Consider the following 19,606-nt stretch of genomic DNA (forward strand, 5'->3'; position numbering starts at 1 on the left):
ACGGGGGATGTTCTGTGTCTCACTAGCAGTGCCGAGGGGCCATTCTGAGAACTGCTGGAGATAAGGGGACTATTTTCACAAAGACCCGGGAAAGGGAGACTGTCTTCAGCACGTGAATGGAAACACTGATTGGCTTTGAGGCAAGTAATTGCCTTGCTCATCCACACAAAAAACTTCAGCCCGGGGAGCCCTCCTTCAGGCGCAGCCTAAGTGATGCATGATGTTTACTTACGCACAGAAAGTGTAGATTACTGAGGATTTATTTAATTATCCCTGGGACAGTGGTTTCTGAACAATGGCCAGGCTACTACCTTACCGCAGCTTTTTAAAAAAAGTCTGAATCTCTGTTAATTTTTTTCACTGTATAGTGTATATGCGATCGAATTCATTATAAACATTACCGAGTAGTGGAAAAGTTAAAACACATATATTCTTAGCGTTTCCAATTAAAAGGAGCATAGGAATATTGATTATCACAGTGGATATATAATCTGTTACTTCTTTCCTTTTTAAATACCTATATGGTACTTATTAACATTTTAATAGCCAAAGCAATAAAAATAATTAAAAGCACATTTAGTTCCTGTTCTGCCTCATTTCATTAATTATGCTTTTTTTCTTTTGAAGTAAAAATAGTAAGTTTGGTGTCTTAGCTATAGCTACCTTTTAATATTAAATTTCTGTATGTAAAGAAGGAATTAGGAAGATTTTTCTCCCAACTGCATGCTATCTTTAAACTTGAAACAAGTGGCTGTACCTCCATACCTCATATTTAAAAGCTAGAGCCCCAAATTTTTTAGTGAAGCAGATGCTGAATTTTTAAAGTTTATTACATTCTATTTTTTTAGAGTTAGTAAGTTCAGTATATAAATATGTGAAAATATTGTTCTGAGCTACATCACATGTGTCTGTTTCTATTTTGATATTGGTTTGTAGTCCTGAGAAACCCAAAGGTCTTTGTCCTAGGAGGTGGCTTCTCCTAGCCACGGATGTTTCCTGTGGGAGTCCCCCTGAGAAGTGGCACTTGCTTGGGAGGAGAAAAGGGATTTCCAGATCCGACCCAATGCTCACGTAGGGGAAGGTTTTTGCCTTGGGATTTGGGGGTGGTGGTGTAGACACGCAGTTAGTTAAAATAAGGTCCGATGAATTGCCTCCCCCCCCCCCCCCAGCAGCATCTAAAGGTCAGCAGTGTTCTGAAGAGCCAATTACTAAAGCTGGCTTCGCGCTTGGCTGGAAGCGATAGCACCACTTGATCTTTTCAAGCAGCCCTCCTTTGCCAATGGCTTTACTATTTCCTTAACCTTTGTTGGGACTCTTACTTGACTCTTGGGCACTTGCAACCTTTAACCACTAGAAAAGCAAGCTAATTAAACGCACATTGTTTACCTGGAAGAGGCCGCAAGGAATGGGTTTCCCTCAGCCTGGGGCGTGACCTTCTGCCTTTCTATTCAAGCCCTTCCTGATTGAAATGTATATAAACCAAGGAAAGAGTCAAAATAGATACAGTCTTTAGCATCTGGAACATTTAACACCATCAAAATGTTTTTCTCTATTTTGGACTCTTGTTACGTTTAGCATCTGACACTACAATTTTGAATTATTACTGTTTTTTTCTTAAATGAATTCTTGACCTGCTCAACTAGATTGTCATTCCTGTGAGGGAAGGAAACCCATCTGAATTCCTTCCCAATCCTACCCTCCCTCCCTCCCTCCCTCCCTGCCTCCCTCCCTCCCTCCCTCCCGCCCTAATTATTCAATATACAGGATGGGGCAAACCTAGGTCTACACTTGTTCATATGGAAAATAATACAATGAATAATAAATATCAATGCAAGGATAAACCCTGTTTCTGTCCTCACAAATGTAGACCTACTTTTGTCTCAACCTGTAAATTGACGTTTGTCTATCTTAACAACCGGCTGAGGTCATATTTAGGCTTCAAGAATGTAAGTTTACGGAAGTTTTATAAAACCGTCTGTTTTGAAGGAGCTACTTTTCCCGCCTCAGTGACAGTACTCATGAGCAACTGCTTAGTATTGTTATCCTTCAAATTTGAGATGCATGGCCGCAGAAGGTAAATTTACGCAGAGTAAACATTTTGTGACAGTTTTCACCTGCAATTTTTTATAAGACTCACAAGTATCATATGCAACTGGGTGCTGTCACCTCTGTTTTGCAGGTGAATGAGCGGGGCTGGGTTTATCTAGCAGGTAGAACGGTGGGGATGGGTCTGGGATGTTATTGCTGCACCAGGCAGTGCCTAGCTATTGGCCTAATTTGTGCTGACACTGTTCTTTCTGTTTGATGCCTGAGTGAAAGTCTTTCCTTAAATCACACAAGTAATTATTAATGTGGGCAGAGCAGGCTGTGAGGTTTACTATTTTCTGTCTCTCTACAATGAATATTCCACATTGAATGTGGATAATCTGTTTTGAAGTTAGTTTTATATCACACCGTGATACAAAGTTAGCTTTATGTCTATGGATACAAGAGTACCGAAAATAAAGAACTGAAATTCTGAGTGCCTACAAGGTAAAGATAAAGATTAAGTATTATAAAAAGCCAAAATAAGAGTTTCTTAGGTTGTTACATTTAAATATTTAATAAAGATAGGTGGCTGCCTTGTGTACCAACCCCTGTGCTGGGCCCTGCAGATACAGTGAGAAAGACTAGCTTCCTTCCCTCCTCACAGGCAAGAGGTGAGTTTGCTCAGCACCATATTAGAACTTGGGGAAGACTTAGCAGATTGTGTTTGCTGTTCTCTCATCTCCTGAAATCGTGCTCGAAGATGATTGTTTCGCTTGTTAGGAACTCATGTTGGCAAATCAACCCCCAGGGAATTTAGGGCTATCGATCCAGTTTACATCCACTGAGCTACTTTTTAAAAGAAATTAAATTTATTGCGGTGCTTTGGTTAATAACGTTGTATAATTTCAGGCGTACGTTCTATGATACATCCTCTGCACATGGCTGTGTGTGCTCGCCACCCACAGCCTAGTCTGCAGTCACCGTGTGTTTGACCTGCTTTACCCTCTCTGTGTTTCCCGCCGGTGGCCACCGTACTGTTTGTGTCTGTGTGTGTTTGCTGCATTTGTTCATCTGTTGCTTGTTTTATATCCCATGTGAGTAAAATCATATGGTTCTTGCCCTTTTCCATCTGTCCTGTTTCACTTTAAACAACAGGCATACAGGCCCTGAAGTGAACTGAGAGCGACACTCCTGGGTGTCTTTTCTCTTTAGATTTCAGAGGCCGGGAGCTAGTTCATCTCCAGGTTCTCACTTGGCTGAAACGCATCTGTCAAGACGAAAGACCCTGTTCTTACCTTGTAAAGCCTAGGGCTGAGCGTAGAGCTTTGGTCCCACATATTTTGTGAGCACTGACTATGTGTTTTACTAGGTGTTGGGGACACAGAGATGAATGTGAAATAGCCTGACCAGGTGGAACGCCATTGGAGCTAAACTCGATTTGGTACATGACAAACACAGAGGAAGAACATCAAAGTGACCATTATGTCTCAGACTTTAGTAGTTGGGCTTATAATTATAAAATATTAGGCCAATTTTATATGTAATGGAGCTATTAAGTAGGTAATTAGAAATGAAAATCCAGATATACTGACTCCAAGGCCTCAAAGCCATATGTCTACCAAGTTCCTGGAGGCCAGGGCGGGTCATTTTAGCAGCTCCAGAACTGTGTCTCTCTAGGACTTGATCTCTGTGGTTGAGGTTCTCAAATTTTAGTGTGCACAGGAATCGCCTGGAAGCCTGTTAAAACAAAGATTGCTCAACCTTTCCCCAGAAACTCAGTACTTCTGTGGGGGGGTTAATGTGCATTCATCTGATCTCAGAGGTGACATTTCCATCCTTTGGGTATCACTGATTCGGGGGAACGTCCGTCAGACTTTAGCACACAGCCGAGTCACCTGGAGAGCTTGTTAAAAGATGCTCCTGGGCCTATCCTGGCCATGGAGATTCAGAAGGTCTGGGATGGAGCTGAATAATTTTTATTTTATAGAGGCTTTAAGATGATGATGCTGATTAGCATGGAAAGGCCAGTTTTAGACTCTGCAGGTATGGACTACACTGAGCTAAGGAACTGTGTAAATAGGTCAATAGAAGCGACCTAATCAGAAACCCAGTTTTAAAAAAATGTAAAATATTGGATCTAAATATGTACTCAGTATGGAATTTTCCCATGACAGAAGGAAAAAAAAAAAGTGGGAAATCGTGAATAGCTTGAATCTAATTGTCAATTTTAAGAAGCAGTGGGTACTGTATCTGCTGATGATGATATGTAGGGAAGATATACATATAGAGGGAAAAAACAGGCTGCTTGAAGGATGTGGTGATACTTTTAGCTGTCTCCTTAGAGGTCACTTATTTTTCTTTTAAAAATAGCTTATGCATGCATTCTTTTAGCGTTAATATATAAAATTGATTAAAAATGTGAATTAGAAAAAAGTGGCATTGGATGATATCACTAGAAATAGTGTTCATGTAGACGAAAAAGGTGGGTCAGGGGCAAGGGCTGGCGGAACTCCACAGCTCAGAGGTAACCCTAAGAAGAACCTGGTAAAGGAAACGGAACGTGGCTAGCACTAGAGGGTAAGATCAGGGGTGGTGGTGCTGCAGAAGCCAAGGAAATACTTTTCTGGGAGGACTGAATGGTCAGTGGTTTAAAATGCTGCTAAGGAGTCATGTAAGTAGGGGGAAATTAGTGGCACCACGAGATCATAAGATGTCTAGTTGGAGGTGTGTGAAACCCAATGGCCCTTCCTTACCGGTAGAAGGATAGTGACAGTGGAGAGCGAAGTATAAACAATGCGTCTGTATGTGTTTGTGTGCATGGAACTTTTCTCTTTGAAATATAGTTGGGTTTTTAATGTTTTTCTTACTGATACCATACTTTTTTATTAGCACAGTTTATATTACATTTCAATATCTGACATCCATCATTAGTTTTATTTTCAAAATGATTCTATTTTCATAAAATTATTTTAAAAGATGAATGTCAAGGTTATTTTATCAGTTCAAAACGGGGCTCTGTTAGGATTTTCTTTGGAATTACTTTACATTTTTAAGTTAATCTTGGAAAATGGGCATTTTTACGATATTGAAGCTTGCTTGACAGAAATTCAGTGATTTCCTATGGAAAGTTGAGTGGTTTTCTTTCTTTGAGCACTAAAACTTTCTAAAGTTATTTAATATATCTGGTACTACTGTGAATGTTGCTGCTTATACATTTTTTAAACTGTGGCAAAATAGGCATAACATATTTTAGCAATTTTTAAGTGTACAGTTCATTGGCGTTAAGCACATTCACATTACTGTGCAACCATCACCCCCCCCCCCATCTCCAGAACATTTTTCATCTCAAACTGAAACTCTGTACCCATTAAACAGGAGCCCCCCATTCCCTCCTATCCCTGTCCCTGGCAACCATAGAGAGAGACTTTCTACCTCTCTGAATTTGACCCATCAATGTAACTTGTATAAGTGGAATCATACGATACCTGGCATTTTGTGATGGGCTTATTTCAGTTAGTAATGTCTTCAGGATCCATAGGATTTTCTTGCTCTTCAATTATGAATACTCTCCCATTGTAGGCACTTTTTGATTTTCCATTCTTCCACCTATAGGCCACCGGGCTGCTTTGTCTTTTAGCTGTTGGGAGCAGTGCTGCTAAGAACAGGGGTGTACAACTGTCTGTTCAACTCCATGCTTCCGTCGGGCAATACGCCCAGGGCTAGAAACGCTGAATCCTGCTGCAATTCTACTTTTAAATGTTGAGAAACTGCCCTACTGTTTTTCCACAGCAGCTGCACCATTCGCATTCCCAGCAGCAATGCGTAGGTTTCCAATGTTCCGTACCCTGGTCCACACTCGTTATGCCCGGTTTCCTGGTAATAGCTGTCCTCCTGTGCATGAGGTGCTATCTTATGGTTTTGACTTTCATTTCCCCAGGGATTAGTTATGTTGAGCATCTTTTCATGTGCTTATGGGCCACATGTATATCTTTAGGGGAAAACTATTTTACCTGGTACTATTTTATTATATAATATCCTTCTTTGTTTCTTGCGACAGTTTTTGACTCAGACTTAAATTGTCCCATAGTTTCATAGCCCCCTGCTATATTTTGGTTACTATTTGCATGTGATATTTTTTCCACCCTTTCACTTTTAATGAATGTGTGCCCTTAGATCTAAAGTGAGTCTTTTGTGGAAAGCAGGTAGTTCAGTTCTGTTGTTTTTCTTTTTTTTAATCCTCACTTGAGGATATTTTTTCCATTGTTTTTCAGAGAGAGTGAAAGGTTGAGAGAGAGAAACATGGATGGGAGAGAGGCACACTGGTTGGTTGCCTCCCGCACGCGCCCCAACCAGGGCCAAACCCCCAACCTAGGTACGTGCCCTTGGCCAGCATCCAGCCCTGGACCCTTCAGGCCACAGGCCAGCGTTCCAGCCCCTGAGCCAAAGCTGCCAGGGCCTCTGTTGTTTCTTTAATACATTTTGCCAATCTATGTTTTTTGATTGGAGAGTTTATTCCATTAACTTTAAAAATAATTAGTCATAGGAAAGGACTGCTTACTGACATTTTGTGTGTTTTCTGTATGTCCTATAGCTTTCTGATTCCTCATTTCCTCTCTTACTACCTTCCTAGGTGTTCAGTTGACTGTGTGGCATGCTTTGCTTCCCTTCTCATTTCCTTTTGTATGTGTTTTATAGAGGATTTTGTGGTTACCATGGGGATCAGGTCTTTTTGCAGCATTTGTCTTCCCTGGGCCTGTGTCTGCACTCCCCCTCTCCCCCGGTTCCCATGTATACAAGGCTGTTTGTAAATATCTTAATTTCCTAAAAATTTCACCCTGCTTTTTCTTGAGGCCTTAGGTGTTCTACCCTGTCCCTCTGCCTATAATCTTTTGTCCTCAGATTCTGCATGTCTACAGTTCCCCTGCAGTTTTCATACATCTTGCAAACTGATGCCGCCTTCCATGGCTTCCAACCTTAGACATGAAGTATTCTGCCATTTCTGCCTGATCTCCAAGTCAGGCAACAGAAACCCCAGGCAGCCCACAGGTTGGACAGAACACGCAAGGGAATCCCACTCACATTCTTTCATCTGAGAGAATGAACTGGGGCTGGGGCCACCTTCTCCTGATCCTGCCGCACAGTGCCAGGGACAGGGCGGGGCACCGAGAAATTCTATCAAATGCCACCTTTGTGCGTGTGGCTTTCTCTTGACGGGACATTGGCTTGGTTGCTGCAGGTCCTTCAATGGTTTGAAAATCTCCCATAAAGCTATTTTAATCAGTCTATCGTTATTTACTTGATGTTTCTATGGGGGAAATGAGGGCCTACAACTTCTTAGTTTGCCACCTTGCTGATATCAGATCTGTTTGTTTGTTTTTTAATTGCTTTTTTGTAGTTTTAGTCGTGGTTTTGAACCCTAAATGGATTCAGAGTCACAGATGTTTAGCTAGATCTCCAAATCATGATACTAGAAATGTAAAACTATTACTGCATAGTATATGGATGATAGCTGTTATCATTGTTTTATTTCTAATGTAATGGTAATCCATCTAGAGTGTGTCCCAAGCAATCAACATATAATTTGATAAATGTCAAATTACAATTGAGATAAATGTTATTTTATAAACACATTGATGGTGAACAAATAAAACCAAATAGGGATTAAAAATAATGAAAATAGCAATAAAAGACTCCTGCTTTGCATTTTGTTTTAAACAAACTTCCAGGAGATGTTGCTGTCTGTAACTCATACACGTATAGCACCATTTCAGCACCTCCTCAGGCACATTTACAGCACAAGACTATAACAGACGTAATCCTGAAAAATGTCTGGCTTGCAAATTATTTTCCACAAATATGTGTTTTGCTTAGCATAGTCTTAAAAGTAGGGGAGCATGCTCAAATGAGGAAACCGTAAACATCCATGAGTAGAATGAGCAACAATATTAAGAAGCAGTAGGTGTTATAAATATTAAGCTACAAATTAAATATAAGAAACAGTCTTTATGGTTGTATTTTTTTACTGATATTTTTAATTGATATGTGGAGGGAACTATGATTGTGCCTCTTAATGGTGGATATAATTTCATAATATTTATTTATATAGAGTTCTTGCATTTAGTTCACTAAAATTTTATTTAGTGTATTTTTACTGATTTCAGCAAAGTTTATATTTTTAATGTGCTGTCTTTTTCAGATACACTGTCAAGACAATGTGAACTTAATAAAATAGGATATTTATTTTTGCCTTCAGTATACTCTAAAATGTTTTAAATGGTAAAGGAATTATTTGTATTTTGGAGGCAAAATTTGTGGTTTTGTACTTTTGCAGAGCTCCTTAAAATGATCTCAGTTACTTTTATGTATATTGGCCTGTTTCAGATTGTAAATTTTGTCAATTATTATTGTCGCTGAAAAGAAGAAACATGCACTTTGTTGAACTTCCCAAATACCTTAGTATTTTTATACATACTCTCCACTTATTTAAAAAAAATTTTTTTTATTCCTTTTTTATTCCAGATTTTGCATAGTTATATAATCCCACCAGATGCAACACCTCATATTTTTAGAAGATGCTGATTTTATGGTCCAAGTAATTTTTGTATCAATACAAGGAAATTAATAATTTTCTCTCTCATTTCCATATAAAATTTTTGTGATTCCCTATTTTACCTTTCCTTCTTTAATTTTTTATTATGTTGGTAATTATTAATAGTTAACAGGTTGTTAAGTAGGTTTATCTAAAGAAAATTAGGCAACTGTTGAATCCCCATACCTCCAGGTTTTTCAAGCCAGAACTGGCTAAACATTTCTTAGGAATGATGTAAAAACAATTTTCATCAATTTGGAATTTTTGCCAAGTGCCATTAAAAGCCTTCATTTTTATTCTTTTAATATGAAACAATATAGACCATATAAAAGTGTTTTAAATTCCTTTAAGATGTTTTCCAATTTTGCAGTATAAATGTCTTTGGTTTATTTCTGACCTATTCACAGTTGAAACTACCCAGTGTTGTCAATGTGAACACCATGAGTAAAATAAAATCATTTAAATGAAAAGAAATTCAAGCTTTTGAGCTGTTTAACAGAAAATGAACTCTGGAATGTGTTGTCCCCTTTTTTAAGTTTGAGGAGCTAATTAAATTTATTTCAGAAAACATTAACAGTCTGTTTTTGTGAAGACTCCAGCACAACAGAAGGGTTTTGAAGCAATAGATAAAAATAAGTAGGGGGTGTAAGAAAAGTGAAGAGATGAGTTTTTGAATGATGGATGTGACTGTGTTGAGAACCAACCTAAAAAATGTGTTAAATGTTACTACTTTAACCTGAAAATCTAAGTTTACCTTTTCAAGTAGCAATAAAGATATTTTAAAGAACCTTCCCTGTGGTTCTTAGAAAGTAAACATGTGGTTGAAGAAAACCTATTTTTAATAAAACACACTGTATTCACATCTAATCTACAGACATAATTTTAGCATAACAATGTTTTTGTCTCTTGTATCTTCCTCTAAATGTTATCCTTTTGAGACTATTTTAATATGGAGGGTTCATATTTCTTCTCATGATGCATATGGCAGGTGAACATGGAGTTTTCTAAGGGAAGTGCAAATGAAATACTACAAAAATTTGATAAGCTTCTTTTTAAGAAGATTGAATCTGGTGGCTAGGCTTTTTTCCTTATTTTGACAAATGAAACTGTATATAAAACTTGTCAGTTTTCTGCTTATGATGCTCCAGTTTGTCCTTTGCATGTGAACAAGTTAAAAATTCACTTGGGTTTAGGTAAACTATGTGTGTCATGGACTTTATGTCTTATGAACTAAACTGTCCTCTGAAGGGTGATGAGGTTTTTGATCTGCAGTGACTACATCACAACCAACTAGGTTACTGGTCGCGTTTAGTTTGGCCTGTAGCACCAACGTGTCCCTTGACAATTGCAGCAAGTGTTTCAACAGAGGCATCCACCCTCTGGAGGACTGGCTTTCAACAGCACCTGTACAGGAGTATGAAATATTTGTCCTTTAGCTCCAAACCTCTCTTGGGGACACGGTATCCCAGCGTCGGCTCTGTCTTGCCTCTCGAGCACCCAGATGGCATGTTGCAGGCGCCTCCCGTGTCCATCCCAGGCCACAGCACAGGGCCTCCCCCGCTCCCTGGCCCTGGCATGTGTGGCTGGTTGCTCTCAGGTGCTGGCTGGTAGGAAGCCCTTGAAAAGCAAAGCCAGTCAGGACTGTGTTTTGGAATCCAAGCATCAGGTGAGCCAGCATAAAAGATTTGCGGTCAAATTCATCTTTAGCAAGCGGCTACATTTTAAAACTTTACTATTAATGTCCTCTTAGCTAGTGGTGGTGTATCACTATACCCTTTCAGGACTCTCTTTGTGCCAGTTAATTGGGCGATCATTTTCTAAGTACCTATTAGAGAACCAGAGATTGATAAGCATGCTAAGTAAGCTACCATTCACTCGCTCACTCGCTCATTCATTTTGTATTATTTACTGTGTTCTCAGCAGGTGCCAAACACTTCGAAGTGCAAAGGATATAGCAGAGAGCTAAGGCAGATGAAATGAACATTCAAACAGCATAATACGCATTGTTACATATGTATTTATATATATAGTTATATATGATCATATGTATGTTAATCATATGTGTATATATGATTAAATATAACATGACATAGGATATGTCCCAAAGCGATAGCTTTATGAAGAAAATTTAAGCTGAGCGAGGGGAATAGAAGGGAAGATAGGATGTGATTTTAGAGAAGCTGGTCGGGCAGGGCTTCGAGGAAGGAACATTTGAGGTGGGGCCTGAATGAGTGTGGCCTGTGTGAGTGCGTGGAGGGAGGTGGAGGGAGAGCGTCCCAAGCAGTTCACTTAGGGTGAACTTCTTTATTGCACATTGAAGTAAGAGTTTTATTTACGTAATTTGTTTTAATTCTTGCAAGATTTTAAAATCACCATCATTATTATTACAGTTCACAGTTTTTAAAAAAATCTGAGGCTGGAAAAATTAATAAGCATGTTTGCAATCTCATCGCTATTAAGTAGCAGATACAACGTATGGATATAATCTATTTTAGAGATTTTTTTCCAGAGGAAGGAAAATTATATCTGGCTTTTAAAATTAGGAGGAGCTCCCAAAAGAAGAGTGGAGCAGGATGTGGAATGGTTGAGTGTCTGTAACTGGGTGCACGTGAAAGGCATTGGATGGGGGAGAATTAGGTAATAGGACATATGGTGGATGGAAAGGGAAGAATTGCAGTCAGGGTTCATTAAGTCCGCAGCAGCTCCTGAACAGGGACTTGCATGGTACAAGCCTCTGGCATTGATGGGTCATTTCAGAGGAACCAAGTATTCTTATGTGTATCTTTTAAGAAGAAAAAGATTATCATTCAAACATGTTTTATCATTTCAAAAATGATATAATTTCTCAATTTGGTGCAACTTGGGAAACGAATTAATTTGAGAGCATTACAGAGTTCAGGAAAGCTTTTATATAACTGCATTTTCTTAAAGAAAGAGTATTAAAGTGCAACTGTTATTACATTGGGGCACAAATCATTCCTTGATTCATTGATTTATTGATCGATTCATGTATTTATCCCAGAAATATTTCCTTTTAGATCAACATACTGTAGTGGTTAAGAATATGTCCCCTGAAGCCAGACTCCATGGACTGAGCCCTGAGATCTCCTACTTATTAACACTAAGTGGATTTATTTTTAAATAAATATCTCTCTAAATCCCATTTTTTCATCTGTAAATCTGTGAAAATAATAGTAATTTCACACTGTCTTTATGAGGATTATGTGAGATTATGAAAATAAAGTACTCAGTATAATACCAAACCCATAGTAAGATTTCTAAGCTATAATTATTGTCTTAATATCTGGTCGTCAGCACAGGATGATTACATTATAATCTGAAGTCATTTCTCTAATAATTTGCTTTAAATTCAAGCAAGAGTGAATCAAGGTCAGCATTAGTTTGTTTAAATTTATATTTACTCTTGATTCGTTTACTGGACTGAGAAGTCAGTTCCACCGTCTTCATCTTACTATTCTCTTTTTGTTTTCCTTACACGATGAAGCTGTAGGACTTGGCTCACCTCCCTTTGAGTCAATAAATACAAGAGTGTTTATTCTTTGTGGCCAGACACCCCCTTCCCATCATTTGCTGCCCTTCTTTCATTCTCTCCCAGTTCTTGAGACGAGAGGTTTGAGACTTTCTGACCATCCCAGGCTTTGATTTGCAGCAGTGATCTCTCTAGTCTGTCACTCTGACTTCTGAGTGTTCTCGAAGTAGCGCCTTTATATAAAGAAAAACTGATCACATCACCATGCAGATTCTGACTGAAAAAACTCACCTGGAAACCTACAGTAACACTGACTGCATCCAGAAAATGCTCGATGGCCTTACTACAACTATTGCTTGTCTCAGTGTTGTTACTCTAACACTGATGATTTGAGGAACCACTATCTTCATTTATGGGGAAACAATGAATGGAAATTATCACCAAAATGTAAGAAGAATACAGGTGTTGAATAAGAAGCATTTATAAGCATGAAAAAGAGGTTTGGGTCCAATCATTTAAAAAAGTGGGATTACCTTCTGGATTTGTTCATGGACTGACCGACAAACTTAAAGTGGTTGATCTCAGATGGCTGGTGTGACACAAACAAGAACAAAATACCTCATATGCAAAGTTTCTTCTTGAATTTATTTATTTATTTTTTATTTATTTTTATTGATTTAGAGAGAGAGAAAAGGAGAGGGACAGATAGAGAGAGAAACAGAGAAAGAAACATTGATGTGAGAAACATATCGGTTACCTCCAATATGCACCCCAACTGGGCACTGAACCTGCAACCTGGTTATATGCCTTGACCGGGAATCAAACTTGCAGCTTAGCTCTGTGCCCTGACCATAGATCAAACCTGAAATCCTTTGGTGCACAGGACGATTCTGAGCAACACAAGCCAGGGCTTCAACTTATTTAGAGCCTAGTTCAAGTCCAAAGCATTTATGGCAGAATTGCATGCCAACTTCACTATATGAAAATTGCCTTCAGTGCTTTTTAATATGTGAGTCACAGGAACCCATTTATAGTTTATTAAATGTTTTCTATGCCATTTATCTTTATTTAAATCAGTGCTGCTCTATGGCTTCTTGGGTGATTTATGAATGCATAGTGAACTTTAGATTTTGTTTATTTGTCCCCAAATTGCTTAAATGTTTCTGAATAAAGAAAGTTCTTTGGAGAAGGAGAGAAAGAGGTTGGGGGTGGGTTAGGAAGAAACAGAAGGCTCAGTATTTTATAAACTTTATTGCAAAGAAAATCTGGCACTCATTTCAAACCAGTGTGGTTTATGCTGTGCTTTGGTGAATGATGCTCGCACATTTCTAGTCAAGAGCAGAACACAGATCATCTGAGAATGAAGAGCTTTACTCTGTGCGTGTGAGAGATGCTCAAGTTTATCTTTACCCATCAGTCTCACCTCCCTGACAATATCATGCCTGCTCCCAGGGAGAAGATGCTGTTAACCATTGATACAGAGGCCCTCATTTAATTTAGTTACTACACCCTGTTGATTTTATGAGTGGTGGGGGAACTGTTTAAAAAGGACCTGTTGTGTTGACAACTGTGCACTGCTCTGCAGTGGGCAGCGTGTTCAGTGATTTCCCCATCGCTCATCTTGTTCCCCTCATCCTGTTAGAATCGTAGTCTACAGTGCTTTCGGATTGCTTGTATTTAAATCTTTATTGTAAGTTCCATTGTTGCAAGAAGGAAGTGTAAATGGGCACACTTTATTTTCATAATTGTTTTGCGGAGTATTTTGGCTGCCATCCTAGTGTTTATAGTCAGTGCATTTAAAATAATCTACATTTTGGACAATAGGCATAAAGCTCTTTTGGTGTATCTCTTAGAGAAATAAGATTTCCCCCCTCCAAAGATAACCATTTATAATAAATGCACCTTTGAATAAATAAATGAGCTACCGGAGAGGAAAAGGGTTCTAATCAGCATTCACACTGTGACTGTGCCCTGCACTGAATCATTTCTTTATGAACACATTTCTCTTGGAGCATGTATAATTATGAAACTTTTCTTTCTATCTCGGTAGGAACTGGGAAGTAACAGCCCTCCACAGAGAAACTGGAAGGGAATTGCTATTGCCCTGCTGGTGATTTTAGTTGTATGCTCACTCATCACTATGTCAGTCATCCTCTTAACCCCAGGTAATCTGTCTTTATTCCTCTCTTACGATGGTATTGTGGGTGATATTTTCACATTCAAATGCCATATGTGGTATCTTAGGGTACATTAGTGTTGGTTGGAATTAAAAAAATGTATAACCAGACATTTTGCAAAGTGACATAGTAATTTTGTTTAAATATCATGCAAGATATTTTGGGGAAGCTGAAATGTAAAATACATACATTGAGAATGCCAAGGAGATCTTTGGTCTCCATTGCTACTTAGGGACTTATATTTGCTTGTTTAATAAATTCAGGGGACACTGGACTTTTATTGTGGGTTGAAGATGAAAGAGTAGAGTCAGAAGTCCCCATATGTACTTGATACCCCAACTGTAGTGACAGTGACAAGGGGGGCTTTGAGGAACAAAGGAGATTAGATCCAAAGAGAATGAGCTAAGTTTCTAAATGCTTTTTTCTCCTTTCCCTTCTTACTCTGTACTTTTCACATTCTAAGTGTCTCTCTGTGTGAAGAACCACTCCAGATTGCCCTTGCAATGATCTTTGGACCATGCCCTTTAGCTTGCAGTGTTTAACACACATATGTACATTTTCAACAGGCTTAATTCTTCTTTGGGGATTATGTCAGTCCTTGAGAGTTTTCCTACTCTTGAGTAGGCACTGATATGGAAGGCAGAGAAAGCTGCGCCCTTTTTAAAACTCCCCAAACTGTCTTCAAGGAACAAATATATTTGGCATGCTGCTCCAACCCACCTAGTGGCTTCCTCAAAGACTGGACACCGTATACAACTCAGAATTATAAAACATAGTCATTTCTAGGGTAGGATTGAGCTAGTTCAAAAGTCAACTGGTATTATGAAGTTGTAGCCTGTTGTTGAATGCTGTTTGCTCTTCTGTTCTGTTTGTATTATGTAGTTCCTGCCCCAGCTTTATTTGAGAATTCATTAAATGTGTTGACTTATATATAAAATACAATTAACAATAGGCCTTTTTCAGAGTCATTTAGTTAACTGATTATGATGACTAATTATACAAATGGCAATATCAATTGTTTCTGTGTGAAACTTTGTAAAATATACCATCTTTATAAAAATATAAACTTGAAATGCATAACTCCTCAAAAATATAGTTCATAGTTCTTATTTAACATATGAAAAAATTGGAAATTAAGAGAGTCAGGAGGGAGGAAAGGGAAGAAAAATAATTTTAAAAGAGAAAGGAAGCATTTCTTGGTAAGAGCTGGCTTATCCAGCAGTCTCTTTAGGAACTGTCTTAATTGCCTCATTTGTACATCTGCAGTACAGTGTAATTGAGCAATGTGATGGCTCCGAGTTGCTTCAGAATGCCAAGAATTTTTGTTAATGGAAGATGAGCTTATGTTCAGAAAAATGTTTCACTTAAACATAAGAATTTTAGCACAATTATTAAAAAAATGAATGAGTCATTTTTCATTGCCTTCTATTGGTGACTGTTAACCAGATGGAGGAAATTGGTGCCACGATGCCTGTGTGTTCCTCCTTAGCTTCCTTCCATCCTGATTCTAGTTTCTTTTCCTGGTGATTCTCTTTCTCTGATTTTCTTTTTACTCTACGAGGCCATAGTGATACTTAGGGTTCCTTGAATGTTGGTATAACAAAGACCTTATAGAATTGGCCATTCATTAAATTAAACTTCGTCTATTCAACCATTTTCATACTGTCCTAACATAAAAGAACAGTACAGTTGCACTCATTTTGTCATACACTTATTTGTTTATTAAAGCAAGGGCTTTGGGCAAGATGCACAACTTGGTTTGAGTTCACGCTCAATGATTTACTTGTTTAGGGAACTCGACCAGTTATTTGGCCTTGTCTCTTACTTCACTCATCTGTATTATGGGCATAACATATAATGCCAACTTTACAGTGTTATTATGAGGAATAAATATGATAATATACTTCAGGTGTTCAGTGTTGTGTCTAACACTGCTGCTGCTATTTCTCTTATGACTGTGTCTGTTCAGTACTTACCGACCACAAGCACTGTGCTACATGAGAGAGAGCTCCAAACGAAAGTATAAGGTCTCTCAGGGATATAGATCTTCTGTGGTTTTCATGTTAGATTATGACAGGTAGAAATCTGGAGTCAGTCTCCAGTGGTCTTTTTGTTCATTCATTTATTTATTCCTGTAGATAAGTATGGAGTTCTTACTACATTCTAGGTGCTCTGGTAGTTAGCTGATGTCCCCTTGCATTATATGGACCACCTCTAACCCTCCTCTTTCACAACTACAGAAACACACAACAACACACACATCCCCAACCTAAGGACTTAATTTTATATGAGATTAATCATATAAGTGGAAGTGGCAATTATTATTTAGACTTACAGTTTACTAAGTGCATTTCACATACTACATGTCTAAATGTCTTTAGGGTTCACTATTAATTTTGGCAGGGATATTATGAAATGAAAAATAGAGGTTGGCATGCTGGAGTGGGAAGGTATTGCTATAGGAAGCAGACAACTTGTGTTCTATACTTTCTGTAAACTCAATGCCACTAGGCCTGGAAGTGTTAGGAATGTGCTTGAGTTATGAACAAGCATATATTAGCCCAGCTACATGGCCTTCATGAAGAGATCAGACCAAACATATCAGTGAAATATAAAACCAGAAACCTAATAAACATGTGGCCCAAGACTTGGGTCATAAGCCTGGAAACACTCTTAGAAGTTATCAAATTAGGAAAAAAAATATGACTTGTTTAACCTCTAGTTCTGAGGACTAAAATGTGCATAGAGACCATTACCATACACTTTTGATTTAGCACATGTTCCTGTGCTTGTCTGTGCTGAGATCGCCGTGCTCTAATTGCACCAAGCCTTCTTCTTGCCCTCAGCTGGGCTAGAATAGATGCTCAAGGGAAAACCTCCAGCTAGAAGTTAAGGTGCAACACCTCCCCTCCCCTTTCTCATCCACTCTTTGTCTACCAACATGTTCCCAGGGCCCAGCTTTCTAGGTAAAACCACTCAGGCAGGTAGAAACTTTCAACGAGGAAGGGGAATTCACATCAGGAGAGGAAACTTCTGATTCTGAAATTATTCAGCAAGGTAAAGAGATAACTAAGCCTTAGGACAAAGGGCCAACTCCTGAACAATCCTTCCAATTAGGGTGGAAGTCAGAAATTCATATATATTGACCTTGGGCAAATCATTTACCTCCTTTGACTTCAAATTTTTTGTTGAAGAAAAGGGTGTTTTGGTTTCCCACAATGGGAGGTAATCTCTTAAAGTTTATTATTAATGACCTAGTATAATAATAATGACAACAACAAAAACAGCAATAATAGTAGCTTGTTTGATAGCAGATATAGCAACCGATTAAGTCTGGTGAGCTCTTTCACTAAGCCTCTGCTACCTTGAAGATATATTTAGTGTGTTTTTTGGGGAGGGGGCTTGAGGGATGCATACAAGAAGTTATCTAGTCTAAGACATGATTTAAAAACTGTTTTGCTCAAAATAGCATCACATTTTGCAGGTTAAGTGCTAAGGAATTCAAGCCTATAGCCAGAGAAACACATGTTCATTGTAATTTTGGTTTGATGGCAAGTTTTATTACAGAAGTAATTTGACACAGGTGTCTTATTTTCCGAATTGTCAGCAACTTCCCTGCTTTTCGAAGAGAAGGCCTAATTATTTTTGAGAGTTGGTTCACTACTCATGTATTTCCTTAATAAGGGACTATTTCTGAGATGAACAAATTATTCACTCCATTTCTTTCTGATTAAAAACCAGACTTTTTTAGATGCATTGATCAAATCCACATTTTTTGGGTTGTGCTGAATTTGTTTAAAGAAAAAAGAATACCTGCATTTATTTTCATAATATATACCTAGGAGATCAATAATTATACTCTACAAATACACGAGTGTCTGTTCATGCCTAAAGTTGTAGAAATCGGTCTTATGTAGCTAGGCATTCACTCTGCAGTCCCTCATGATTATATTTACATGAGAGTGAGAGTAATCCTGGTCAGGAAACAGTTCATGCCCAGTGCAGTTACCTGTTCGGACCTGTCCGAGGAGAGAGACGCCTCTTTCATGAATTACAAAGCATTTGCTGGAGGATATTGACCCAGCCCTTCGGTCCCTTGCCATAGCTGCCGGGGGACTGTGTGCATTACCCCAGTCCTTCAGCAACGGTGACCCGTTGCCCTTTGATTGATGTGTATAATCGGTCAGTGTCAAAACAGGGTCAAGGGGTTAATTTCCTATTATGACTGACAAAGGAGAATGTTGTAAAGCGGTGAAATTGTGTCTTCATGATTAGCTCCAGCTCTTGCTTCTTTGGACAATTTCTCCTTATTTTACTCTCCTGTCGCGGTGAGCATCCTGGGCTGGTCTTTGCCTGTCTGTCAGAGTATAAAATAAGCCGAGCTTTAGTGTATAAGCCATCAGAACTCTGCTCGACCTCATTAAACAAGAATTTAATAAGGATTGTTCAGTTCCTTTACATAAATGCCTTTATTTCCACTCTTAGAAGTATCTCTACTAGTGATAATTTTACACTAGGGTCAGATGCCATTGGGGGAAGAATTTACACAGGTGAGCTCGCCCCTGTGATGCTGCTTAAGTAGATCTTTGTGTCAGACACATTATGTGAGCCATGAAGTTAGGCTCAAACAGTCCATTTGAACCAAGATTCAGCATGGAGGAAGTGGCGGGAACTAGAGAAATGTATGCAGCCCTATCCGGAACAAGCAAACAAACAAACCAAAAGCTAGAGGTTTGCATTGTTTTATTTTTGACAATCTTCACCCAAAGATATTTTTTCCATTGATTTTTAGAGAGTGGAAGGAAGGGATGGAGGAAGAGAGACATCCATGTGAGAGAGACACAGTGACTGGTTGCCTCCTGCCCATGCCCTGAGGGGGACAGGGGATCAAACCTGGGGCCCGGGTAGGTGGCCTTCCCTGGGAATCCAGCCTGCGGCTCTTTGGTGTGCGGGCCAGTGCTCTAACCACTGAGCCACACTGACCAGGGCTAGACGTTAACCGAAGGACGCATGGCTTTTTTTGAAGAATTACCAACTCATCTGTATTTTCCACAGAGTGCAGAATTATCTCACCTACTCCTCATAACATACCCACCTAAAAAATGGTAGTTTTCTAAATAATTGGGTTAAGGCCTGGAGAATTTGAATGACTTAGGTGCCTGGTTTTTGGAGAAAGCATGGCAGATGATGTGATTCAGTTGACCTTGACTTCAGACTGACTGGAGTTCGTGCTCTCTCTTCAGCATGTGCCTGCAAATGTGACTGTGTAGTAAAGAACTGTCTCTTCTCATTGTCTTAGACACCAGATTTCTACACAAGGCT

General features: G+C 38.9%; 1 protein-coding gene across 4 annotated transcripts in view; it reads left to right on the forward strand.

Annotated features, from left to right (window-relative positions):
* The window catches only part of DPP10 (dipeptidyl peptidase like 10), a 1,168,699-nt gene that overhangs the window by 740,101 nt on the left and 408,992 nt on the right, over window positions 1-19,606 (forward strand). For all 4 annotated transcript variants that reach the window (XM_081142810.1, XM_081142809.1, XM_081142812.1 and 1 more), the window contains exon 2: window positions 14,158-14,272. In XM_081142810.1, coding sequence (XP_080998936.1) covers window positions 14,158-14,272 — 115 coding nt within the window. The remainder of the gene's footprint in view (window positions 1-14,157; window positions 14,273-19,606) is intronic.

The sequence above is a fragment of the Miniopterus schreibersii genome (assembly GCF_964146895.1).
Source record: "Miniopterus schreibersii genome assembly, chromosome: 7".
NCBI lineage: Eukaryota > Metazoa > Chordata > Mammalia > Chiroptera > Miniopteridae > Miniopterus > Miniopterus schreibersii.